Source organism: Semicossyphus pulcher, unplaced genomic scaffold (genome assembly GCF_022749685.1).
Source record: "Semicossyphus pulcher isolate SPU_LCO1_2020_fin unplaced genomic scaffold, fSemPul1.0.p SCAF_13, whole genome shotgun sequence".
NCBI classification, from domain to species: Eukaryota; Metazoa; Chordata; class Actinopteri; order Labriformes; family Labridae; genus Semicossyphus; species Semicossyphus pulcher.
Window position 1 is genome coordinate 31,247,084 of NW_027211637.1, and position 12,797 is coordinate 31,259,880.

Sequence of the window (12,797 nt, forward strand, 5' to 3'; positions counted from 1 at the left end):
CACTTACATAGGTTTTTCAACCTCCGCCGAGCGTTTGCAGAGCACCAAGGAGAAACTCCACAGTACAAAGAGGAAGATCTTGCCCCCGAGATGGATTCTACATCTGAACAAGAGGGATATCAAGTGTCTGCACCACCAAGCCTGGAATCTCATGCCAGAATGCTTGTCTCAGATGTACTGGGCCTGGCTGCAGACAATGTAAACGAGTTGATGCAGTCTATGTCAACATGGGAAGCAGAGGAAGACTCTCACTCAAAAGCTGAAGACGAAGACAATGAATACTCAGCTGCTTGTCGCCAAGCGTTTGCAGAGCACCAAGGAGAAACTCCACAATACAAAGAGGAAGATCTTGCCCCCGAAATGGATTCTACGTCTAAACAAGAGGGATATCAAGTGTCTGCATCTGTCAGTACAAAGAACTCTGACGATTCTGAGAGTCCCAATGAGGACTTGAGGGATGAAGATGACCGCATGCTACAGGTTGTCATGGACAAATTAGACGTTGTAGACAGGTTGGTGCAGTATATCTCAACATGGGAAGCAGAGGAAGACTCTCACTCAAAAGCTGCACCACCTGGAAGCCTGGAATCTGAGGTCACCACTAATTTGACCTCACCTGGATCTCCGGAGGAGCAGCAGAAAATGGAAAATGATGTGGAGGAGGCTGTTAGTTCAGAAAGCACTGTCTCAACCTCCGTCTCTGCAGTCATTGAGGAAGACCTTAACATGAACACAGATTCAATAGACATACCCACATTTTCAAACCTGAGCTCTGACTCTCTGGAGGTGGTTGATAGCGTTAAACAAAAGGACATCACACCAGAGTCTAAACAATATGACCCAACTCTGTCCCCCACTGGCTCACCTCAACAAGCAGAGCCTCATGAAGCTAGCTCTGCTGTCATTGAGGAAGACCTTAACATGAACAACGATTCAATAGATGTACCCTATGGAGAGGATGAATGTGAATCAACCAGCGGTGATGCAACAGCTATCTGGTCATCCTTTAGTCCCAATGAGGACTTCAGGGATGAAGATGACGGCAGACAACAGGTTATCATGGAGAAATCAGAGGAAGACCTGTTAAAAGATGCCGCACCTAGCCCCTCCTCAGATGCCAGGCCTGGGACACGAGCAGACCCGAGCTCTCTTCCTTCAGAACTTGTGGATGTGAAGGATGAAGACGTTGCACCAGCCAGCATCATGGAGCAATTCACAAACAACCTGGAAAGAGAAATGGTTGCACCACCAAGCCTGGAATCTGAGGTCACCACTAATTTGACCTCACCTGGATCTCCGGAGGAGCAGCAGAAAATGGAAAAAGATGTGGAGGAGGCTGTTAGTTCAGAAAGCACTATCTCAACCTCTGTCTCTGCAGTCATTGAGGAAGACCTTAACATGAACACAGATTCAATAGACGTACCCACATTTTCAAACCTGAGCTCTGACTCTCTGGAGGTGGTTGATACCGTTAAACAAAAGGACATCACACCAGACTCTAAACAATATGACCCAACTCTGTCCCCCACTGGCTCACCTCAACAAGTAGAGCCTCATGAAGCTAGCTCTGCTGTCATTGAGGAACTTGTGGATGTGAAGGATGAAGACGTTGCACCAGCCAGCATCATGGAGCAATTCACAAACAACCTGGAAAGAGAAATGGTTGCACCACCAAGCCTGGAATCTGAGGTCACCACTAATTTGACCTCACCTGGATCTCCGGAGGAGCAGCAGAAAATGGAAAAAGATGTGGAGGAGGCTGTTAGTTCAGAAAGCACTATCTCAACCTCTGTCTCTGCAGTCATTGAGGAAGACCTTAACATGAACACAGATTCAATAGACGTACCCACATTTTCAAACCTGAGCTCTGATTCTCTGGAGGTGGTTGATACCGTTAAACAAAAGGACATCACACCAGAGTCTAAACAATATGACCCAACTCTGTCCCCCACTGGCTCACCTCAACAAGTAGAGCCTCATGAAGCTAGCTCTGCTGTCATTGAGGAACTTGTGGATGTGAAGGATGAAGACGTTGCACCAGCCAGCATCATGGAGCAATTCACAAACAACCTGGAAAGAGAAATGGTTGCACCACCAAGCCTGGAATCTGAGGTCACCACTAATTTGACCTCACCTGGATCTCCGGAGGAGCAGCAGAAAATGGAAAATGATGTGGCGGAGGCTGTTAGTTCAGAAAGCACTATCTCAACCTCTGTCTCTGCAGTCATTGAGGAAGACCTTAACATGGACACAGATTCAATAGACGTACCCACATTTTCAAACCTGAGCTCTGACTCTCTGGAGGTGGTTGATACCGTTAAACAAAAGGACATCACACCAGAGTCTAAACAATATGACCCAACTCTGTCCCCCACTGGCTCACCTCAACAAGTAGAGCCTCATGAAGCTAGCTCTGCTGTCATTGAGGAACTTGTGGATGTGAAGGATGAAGACGTTGCACCAGCCAGCATCATGGAGCAATTCACAAACAACCTGGAAAGAGAAATGGTTGCACCACCAAGCCTGGAATCTGAGGTCACCACTAATTTGACCTCACCTGGATCTCCGGAGGAGCAGCAGAAAATGGAAAATGATGTGGCGGAGGCTGGTGGACAGACCATCAGAGTTCACCAAAAGAAGTCGCAGTGGTGGCGCTGCTTTCCCAAATGGCGGCAGTGTAAGGTCCACCCAATCTCAGACCAACCAGTGAATGAGGTTATCCGGTTTTCATCCAGCGAATCATCTGGAATCAAATGTTCAACTCCTGCAGCCATTTCAAAACAAAGCTCTGTGCAATCCAGTAAGAAGAACTCCTGCCAGAAGGATGAGGACAGTGCCCCAGCCAGCATCATGGAGCAATTCACAAACAACCTGGAAAGAGAAATGGTTGCACCACCAAGCCTGGAATCTGAGGTCACCACTAATTTGACCTCACCTGGATCTCCGGAGGAGCAGCAGAAAATGGAAAATGATGTGGCGGAGGCTGGTGGACAGACCATCACAGTTCACCAAAAGAAGTCGCAGTGGTGGCGCTGCTTTCCCAAATGGCGGCAGTGTAAGGTCCACCCAATCTCAGACCAACCAGTGAATGAGGTTATCCGGTTTTCATCCAGCGAATCATCTGGAATCAAATGTTCAACTCCTGTAGCCATTTCAAAACAAAGCTCTGTGCAATCCAGTAAGAAGAACTCCTGCCAGAAGGATGAGGACAGTGCCCCAGAAAGCCCACAGAGCCCACCTATTACCCTAACCCCCTCACCCCCAACTGATTTCCAGGAGGAAGTTGTCCCAGTCCCAGTGACTAAAAAGAAGTCACTGTGGAAGCGGTTCAGACATTTCCTTGGGTTGAGGAAACCGCAGAGGTGGAAGAGGACCTCATCCACAACGCCTCACCCAGATCCCTCTGACCCCTCCTTTACCCCCATCTAGCCCCACCCCCACCAATCCTCCCCTAACCCCCCACCAATCTTCCCCTAACCCCCCACCCTCCTTGTGGGTTTCCCCCGGGTTGCTCCGGTTTCCCCACATTTTTTAAAATAAAAAAATAAAAAATGAAAATTACATTTTGGGTCGTCTAAATTGTATAACATGTATAATGTGTAACTATATTAAAAAAAATCTACTAAATAAAAATATAAACATAAAATTTCAACATAGATGGTTTAATTTGGTTGTTAGTTTGAATACAGTCATGTTATTAAATAAACCTGTTGTCAGATGTAGGAACTTGCCAAAATAGCCCCTGTGATAGGCGCTGCCATCTTGCATTGGTGACGTCATACGGAGCCAGAGTCTGTGCAGTAGAGATCGGCGGGTGAAGCGGCCGTAGCCACTTCCGCTAACCCAAACACACACTTAACTTACCGAAAAAACAGCAAGGATCCCACACACCGGCGTGTTTAACAGCATAACAGCTTCTCTGTGTGGGTCTGAGGTTAACGTTCACAGGTATGGAAACTTCAATGACTGCAGCGACTGTTTTAGTTACGTTTCCACTCAGGGATCGTCCTCCGCTCTGTTCACCTGGAACTGATCGGCTGCAGGAGCCGAATTTGTCAACAGAGCTGTCAATCATCATTTTGACAGCCTCAAATAACTAATTAAAAATAAACTTGTCAGAAAAACGAACACTTGGACGTGAATCACCATGATAATAACTGGCTATAATGACAGAAACCATGTTTGAGAAAAATTTATCGGCCGTGTGTTTTGATTTTATAGTTTGACCCATGTCCCGTCTGTTAACATGGAGGAGGCGGGCTCTATGACCTATACTGCAGCCAGTCAGCAGGGGGCACCCGAAAGGTTTTGGCTTCACTTTTAGGGAGCTGTCATGTCGTCCATCTTTTTATACAGTCTGTGGGCTCTACTGCCAAATGTGGCCAGGGTGGCGAAATAAAAAAAGACTTCCATTTAAAAGTTCTCCAGAAATGTTTAACATTACAGCAGATGGGGGAACTTTCTGTGTCAATTAGGCATCTCCTGGCTAAAGTGTAAATTTTTCGGCTTTTGGCACTCATTTACCACAAGCAGCACAAGATTACTTACGATTTGATGCCTTAATTATGTATGTGGAGTGAACGTTCTGTGCGCTGGTGCACTTTGTTTGGAAAGATTCAGAGTTCTTTTTTCACAGCCTCTCCCCTATGAATGAAGTAACTCTGAATGAATGATATGCTGAAAGCTGAAATGACCTGAAGACGGAAAAGCAAAGCAAAAAACGTGGTGTGTGACAGACGTAAACACACGCGGGTTGCACTTGCACCATAAAGAAAATTAAATCAAATTAGGTAAGCAGTAAAAATAAATAAGAATATTCTATAAAATACGTACACTATATCTCGGAATGTGCAGCATATTGCCCAGTGGGAAATACAAAAAGAGCGTGCCATGCACTGATATAGTACAGGTATAGAAGTCAGATGTAGATTAAGAGACTATGATGTTGGATGAGAGTCCAGGTCAAGGGGGAATGAAGGCGTTACATATGAGGCTGATGCAGAGTTCAAGATCAAGATTCAAGATGTTTATTGACACTCCGATTATACAAATACAGATGTGTGAAATTCTTATGCTGGGAGGACCCATTTAAAGAGGTTAAATATCAAACATAAAAGACATAAAATATAAGAAAATATATTTAATAATATATACACCAAAGTGTGCAAGTGTTGTAAATGACGAAGATACCAACACCAGACTAGTTATTGTTCCACCAACCAACTGAAACTAGACTGTTGTTGCCAAGCAACCCAAACATCCTCCTGCACTCTGATCTGTGTCTGCAGGTGACCACAGATCTGCTGTTTTTGTATCATGTACATTTATCTGTTTGTTTTGCGAAATAAGAGTCGGCTGTGCGATTCAGAGGTACCCGCCTGACTAATGTGGACATGCACAGTCTGCTGTAATGTTAATTAAGAGTATTCAGAACACCTGGTTGAGGCTGAAGGACACGCACAGTAAAAAGACCCAGTGATGTTGTACTCTATATATCCACTCATGAAATGCCTCTAATCCAATCAGATTACTTGGTCTGAACTTACTGTTGTATAATTCATATTGCATAATCTTTATAAGCACACCAAGTTTGGCAGAGTTTTTACAGAATTGTAGATGTTCATATTCTTACCGTTTACTGAGAACAAACAACGACAAATGTTCCTATTATGTTTTTACGACATTAACACTTAATCTTGTCTGAAAATGGCTATGGAAAATTTTAATCGTTGATTTTTGAATGAATTACAAGACATAAGGGAACACATTTAGAGGAAAAAGTGGCCGAATCAGTAAAACTGCTAAAAACGGCTTTTTTTCCAACATCGTGTCATATTACGTCACTACAGGGACTCACGATGTCCGACTCTACTTTAGCTCAATGTGCAGTAGTAGGTGGTAGTGAGTCTGCGCTGTTATATCGTATTGTGCACATATTATTTCGGTAGTCTAACATTGTATTTCAACAGTTATTGTGATGGTTATTTATTCAGTTTGTGCCGGTTGCACAAATTGTAGCTTGACAGGACATCGAGCCCACTGTTCTCCTGACAGGAAGAGGAACGGTGCGAGCTTTCTTGCCTGGATGTGTTTGGTACTGGTGAAGAGACGGGACCTTGTTTCTGCACCGTTCACAAAAAAACGCTGTCATCTGTTGCGCTCATTGTTCACAGGAGGATTATGTTGCAAGCGATATCATGGAGTTCAGGATGGGACGTTAAAACAAGGAGCAAGTGAGACTGATGGCTGGTGCGATCCCTTCAATACATACAGCATGAGGTTCACCGTCAGCAGCAGCCTCTGCTCCCAGCAGGACATACAATCAGAGATTCATCGGCGAAAATGTGAGCTGTGTACAGTAAGACTTGATTTTTAAAGTTAGCTAACTTGAAATTAGGGTATAAGAAGAAACGTCACCACTCTCTCTCTGTAACGTAGTACGGACTGTTACCGTTTAGCCCAGCTGAAGCTGCAGCCGACACGCAGTCGACACATGTTGTGATGTGAAAAAAGCGCTGTGCTCTGCCTGGCACGGTCGGCACCTGTCTTGATCGTTGCATGTGTTGTATTGACTCTCAGATGTCCGTCGCGTTGGACAAAAGTGTCCGCTGAATTCAATTGTAAATTCAATTGCTAGATATCGCTAGCTAACACCGGTCACTATTCACGACACCTGCCCACTGGTTCTCGTTGCACTACAGCTCACTGTCTCTCGTTATTTCTCCTCATCGTGGCCTGTTCCTGCTCTCTTTGATACCTAACAGGCTCATAATTATCACCCTGTGGTCCGTCTTATGCATATGTTTTAACAATTTCTTCTTCTTCAATGACAAGAATTCAAAAATCTATTAATGTTACAGCTCTTATTAATCTGCAGGACTCCCTTACGTTAAGTCACATCCGGTCGTCTGTTTTGATGCAGAAATATAAGAAAACGTATAAAAGTGTCACAGCTGACTCCACAGTTACCAAAAACACAATTTAAATGCAGTTTACAAATTAAGTGAATAAATAATCTAATACAATAAAGACACATGAGCCTAATGTGATGTGTTGTGATGTCACTGATTCCTGTAGAACACCTGAACTATGATTTCCACAACAACAGCTGTGATGAAGACAAGATGTGTGGACACTACACACAGGTCAGAAACACGCAAACACGCACGCACAATTACTTAAACAGGCGTGTATCACAGGTCTGGATCTAAGCTGTGTGTGTTCCAGATGGTGTGGGCGGACACTCACAGAGTCGGCTGTGCTGTGCATCACTGTAACGACATGGAGGGACTGAACTGGGGGAAGACCTACTTCCTCGTCTGCAACTACTACCCGACGTCAGTACCTCCACTGTAATACTGCCTGTACTTCAGAACTAACACTACTGATGCTGCAACTAATACACTGCTGCTACAGTCACTACCACTCGTTACTTCTACTTCCTAGTAAATCACTTTTACTACGACTACCACTACTAGTACTACTAACCACTACTATTAATACTAACTGGACTATTATTCATACTACTACTTCTGGTGTTTCTCCCACTACTGTCAATGCTACATGACTGTTTAATATCACTAATAACACTTCCACTACCACTTCTACTCCTGCTATTACTCCTTCTAATGTAAAACTCCTCCTCCTCCTCCTCCTCCTAGTAGTTTTACTTCTTCACCTCCTCGTCTTAGTAGTACTTCTCCTCCTCCTAGAAGTACTCCGCCTTCTCGGAATCTTAGTAGTACTACTTCTTCTCCTCCTTGTCCTTGTAATAATTCTCCTCCCCCTCCTCCTCCTTCTAATCTTAGTAGTACTTCTCCTTCTCTTCCTCCTTTTACTACTCCTTCTCCTCTTTCTCCCAGCACTACTTCTCTAAGTGACTACCCCTCCCCTTCCTCCACCTCCTTGTCCTCCTAGAAGTACTTTTCCTCCTTGTCCTCCTTTTAATCCTCCTCCTTCTCTGTCTAATAGTACTCCTCCACCTCTTCCTTCTCCTGCCACCCCCTTTAAGTAGTACTACGACTCCTCTTATGTTTCCTTCTACTAGTACTCGTCCTCCTTGTTCTCCAAGTACTACTTCTCCTCCTCCTGGTACTAGCACTTGTTTGCCAAGTATTGCTTCCCCCTCTTCCTGGTAGTACTCCTCCTTCTTCTACTCTTAGTAGTACTACTCCTTCTCCTCCAAGTCCTGGTAGTACTTCTCCCTTTTTAGTACTGCAACTTCTCCTCCTCTTCTACCAGTGCTTCTCCATGTTATAGTTTTACTATATGACTATACTGTATAATGTTACCTCTGTATCACTGACAGCACTACTTCTCTCATCATCAGTAGAGTGATACCACTGCTAGTCTAACTGCTTGCACTATAATGAATTATGTTGATGTGACTGAAGTAGCAGTGCTACTGCTGGGACATGAGCTCCCTCTTGTGGACTGTTGCATGTATAACTATTTAGTATTTTCGCTGATTATGTATTTCAGTGCATGAAGGAGAAATTAGAGGAGACTATAACAGGGTACAATTAGACTTATTATTACACTATATATTACCTGTGTGTTTTTGTATGTTTTCAGAGGGAACTATGAAGGCGAGCGGCCGTACGTTGAAGGTGATTGGTGCTCCAGATGTCCTGAGAACTTCCAGAAGTGTGAAAACAACCTCTGTGGTACGACACGCTGTCTTTACTCCTCTGTAGTTCACATTCACTGACAAATCAGGTCCTAGTAAGCAGAGTTCAGAACCCGTACAGTACACAGCTTTTATATTTATAACAAGTTAATCAACAAATATGACTTCGTCTGTTAATGTTTTGATTCATTCATTCAACAGAAAGCACCAAACTTTGTTTCAAGCGTCTCAAACAGAAGACTTCCTGCTTTTCTTTGTTTTGTATTATTTCAAATAAATATCTTACATACAAAAGAAGCAGCCATGTTTTGCTCCTGAGAAATTGTAACAGGATTTTTTTGTTGCATCTTTTTTATAGATTAAAAGTTTAAAAAATGACTTCAAATAACCTTTAAGTCAGAAGTTCATGAAAATAATGCTCTTGTGTTTTCTAGTCGCCGACACGGTGGAGGAGGAGGATGACATTGATGCGGAGGATGAAGATGAGTTTACAGAATTTCCTGCAACAACTGTGCCATTCCTCTTGCCTGCAGAGGATGAAGAGGAGGAAAAGGAGGAAGAGGAGGCGGTTGTTCCTCCTCCTGTAACATCTGACCCTCATGTCCCGCCTGCCACCACCGCCATCACACCTACAACCAGCACTCCCCGTGTCACCACCACCTCTGCAGGGGACTCAGAGGAAATCCAACCAGATGACACGCCTGACCCAGGCACACAACCTCCAGAAGCCCCGCTAACGACACTGGGAAGACTTGAGGAGGTTCAGGAAAAGATGAGGGAGAAGGAGGAAGAAGAGGAGGAGGAGCAGGTAGAGGAGATAAAGCCAGCGGAAAAAGCAGAGAGAGATGTGGTTGGAAAAATATTCCAGAAAAACAGAGTTACAATGAGCGCTGCTTCAGTATGTTCACCGTCTGTCCTGTTAGCCAGTCTGACTGCCATCCTGACTCTGAGGCTGTGAGGAGGAGGAGGAGGAGGAGGAGGAAAAAAGTTCCTCTACACCTCACCACTCTTGCGTTGACTGCACATGACCTTTAATCCGCCCGGTGGTAACAAACTGTTTCCCGTCTCTCCCCCATTTGGGTCCATTCATAATTCACACTCACCCGAAAACCATTTTCTAAACATCTGCCCGTGGTCCAGGCCGAGATCTGGGGCAAATAATGTGTGCAAAACCTGCTTTAAAATGCTAAGGATACAAACATTTAACTGCAAGGAAGCTAGCAGAAACTTACAGGCACTAAATATGTCATTCATATCAAAAGAGACAAATTTAAAACACCAGTTTGGATGATTTTTTGGACCGCTAGCTGAAACCAACGCTATACTACAGAACAGAAAAGGGCCTTGTGAGAATAAATCAGAATTTATCAATCAATGCATCTTCACTTTCTGTGGGAGTGAGATGTTTAGATCAATCTCATGGTGGGTGTTAGAATGTCTTTAGCCTAGCTTATCATAAATACTGGATTGGCATTGCTTGGCAGTGTCCAGCTAAAGATTGAAAATGCTCCTATACTTAGCTTCTAAGCTAACTAAGAGATATACATGTTAAAGCCATAATATTCACTTTTAAGAGGATTTACATCAAAAAATGGTATAATGTAGCATTCGTTAACATCCTATATGACCATTTCCCCCCACCGTTTTTTAAGAATGAAGCTAGGTATTTAGCTAGCTATGTAGCAAGTTTACAATCTATTCATTACTCAGCTTACAGAGCTCTGATTGGTTGGCTAAAGTAGGGATCAAAACAGATGTGACAGAGAACAACGCTAGAGTTCTGATGCCAGGCTAGCTGTTCCCCTTTGCTTCCAGTCTTTGTGCTAAGCTAGGCTAATCACACCCCACGTCTTAATTTGAACTTCTCTCTTTTACCCGAGCTAATTTCTCCAGAAGTCTTTGTTTAGCTTGAGAGCAGACTGAGGTGAACATGCTACATTTAGAGCTTCAGGTGTGAAGGATCAAAGTAAGGTCACCCCTCACAGCTAAGTGTGCACATTTACCTGAGTGGGTTTTAAAGTTCATCATGAAGTCGTGCTTATAATAAAACATAACAGTATCAAAGCGTTACAACCGGAGATGTGTTCAATTACAGATGCAGGATACCAAATAAAGTATTTTTGTGTGACATAACATTTTAAATTGTGTGCACTCTGTAAACACAATAAAGTATTTGTGATGTCAGACCCACAGAGCTGCAGAGCTTTTGTACCATTCTAAAACAGAGTTGAAGTGTTTTAAAAAGAGGCCACTCACACACAAAGAATAAAGCTTCGGCCTCTCAGATCGCCTCCTCGTGTTGGTCAGTCGATCGTTTGTTTCTGCAGGGTGGAGGTGAACAGATTCACAGCATCATCTCGTGGAAAAAGAACCACTGTAAAGAAAAAGGAAAGACATGTTTACTGTTTGTAGTGTTTTTAGTTTAAATGCAGGAGAAATTATATGTGAACGGTGTTTGCTGTGTGTCAAACTGACGACCCTGCTTCTTCTTCATAAATATAATCTACTGTTCATCATTTACTGGAGCAACAACTGGACAGAGTCTCTAATAATGTACATTATCTCTGTGACACTGTGTTAGACAACAGGAAATTACCATAACTATCCTCAGTAACTTAGCAAAGATGATGTAAATGTCTGTATATAAGATTAATAAAGAAATAAACCGTTTCTTCTTTTCGACAACGTTTATGGCTCTTTTTCCACCAGTTCACATTCATTAAGGAGTCTGAGGACACCTGGGCTGTGTTCGATATGCCGTACTATACACTAGATACAATATACTACATGCTATATACTGCATACTGCGTTCAGCGGTCGTTTGAAGTATAGAGGAGCTATTCAAATTAATTTTGCAGTAAGCTACGCCAGGTGGAAGTAAACAATAACCACCGCTTCTTTAGCTTTAGCGCCCCCTTCTGCTGGAATGCTGCTGCTGCCCGTCATTTCAACTGCCGCTGTGACGTTCCAGCACTTTGCATTGTGGGATACAGAAGGCGAGGTAGACCGGTCCAATGCATACTGAAGATTTTCTCCAAATCAGTACGACATCCGGGTATTTTTGGCATTTTGCTTTTGTTTGCATACTGCATAGTACATGCTACATTTTGGCTAAATCAGTACATACTGCTAGTATAGTATGGCATTTTGAACACAGCAATAATGTAGCAGACAACCTCCGGTGTTGAAAAATGAAGCCAATGTGTAAGTGCAAAAACCTGCAGTTCCTCGAGTGGCCACTTGAGGCTGGCTCCAGAAAACAAGAAATAACATTACAGCAGGTGGGAAAATGCTAATTTTTACAGCAGAAATAAACATGTTTACAGCCTGGTACAAAAAAGGTTTTTTTTATAAATAGTTAAGTTTATTGTTTAAGATAACTGTACAGGGGGTGAGGTTTTTTTTATAACACACTCGTTTTAATGAGATTAAGCCGGATTATAGGGGTCGGATCACTTGATTGACAGATGGATCCTGCTGGCTGTCTGCTAGACGTCACGGTCACAGACACACGGTCACTGAACTTAACTTCACCTGTTTGTGTTGTTGGAGCCTTTAGAGGACAAATAATCCGTCTCTCTGTGGGATTTATGGAACTTTCTGGCCGTGCAAGAAGTCTGAGCTCCAGCTTTTCGGTGAGTTAAATGCTTGCGTGTTATTGTACTGATATATTTTTAGCACTAAGTAGCAGGTATACTGTGCTCGCTTTTGCTGCTTGTTAGCCTGTCCAGTGTTTATCAAACATTTATTTAATTGTCGGCCAGTAAATAGGAGTCAGGAGTTGTTGGCTTTTCCCCGGAGAGATTACAGCAGACTGACCGAAGAAGACAGAAGACCGGTTATTTTACATTTCCAGTTACATGTCGACTAGCTGTTTTTTCACCGGGCGAGCGAGCAGAGAGTCCGCTGCTTCTTTACTCTGATAACTAAACACCTGCAGTCAGTCACCATTACAAACAGAATCTCCTCCTGGGAAAGTTAAACTAGTTCATTCATCATTTATACAGTCTATGGCTAATAACCGCTAGCTACGCTCAGGAGCATATAGCTTAGCCGTAGCTGGCTGATTCATGCGGCCCGCCCATAGTCCTCAACCATAGGCTTCAGCTCGTTCGCGCTCCGCCTCTTTGCCTGCCTCTAGATTAGCAGGCTCTGGCATTTCTAATAT

The 12,797-nt window shown here is 43.5% G+C and overlaps 1 protein-coding gene across 1 annotated transcript; it reads left to right on the forward strand.

The window, feature by feature from the left end:
* Positions 1-7,058: 7,058 nt before the first annotated feature.
* LOC138589412 (peptidase inhibitor 16-like) lies at positions 7,059-11,308 on the forward strand. The gene is made up of 4 exons (XM_069659673.1): positions 7,059-7,145; positions 7,228-7,337; positions 8,575-8,666; positions 9,064-11,308. The coding sequence occupies exons 1-4, from the start codon at positions 7,059-7,061 to the stop codon at positions 9,585-9,587; spliced, it is 813 nt and encodes a 270-aa protein (XP_069515774.1). The 3' UTR covers positions 9,588-11,308.
* Positions 11,309-12,797: the final 1,489 nt, after the last annotated feature.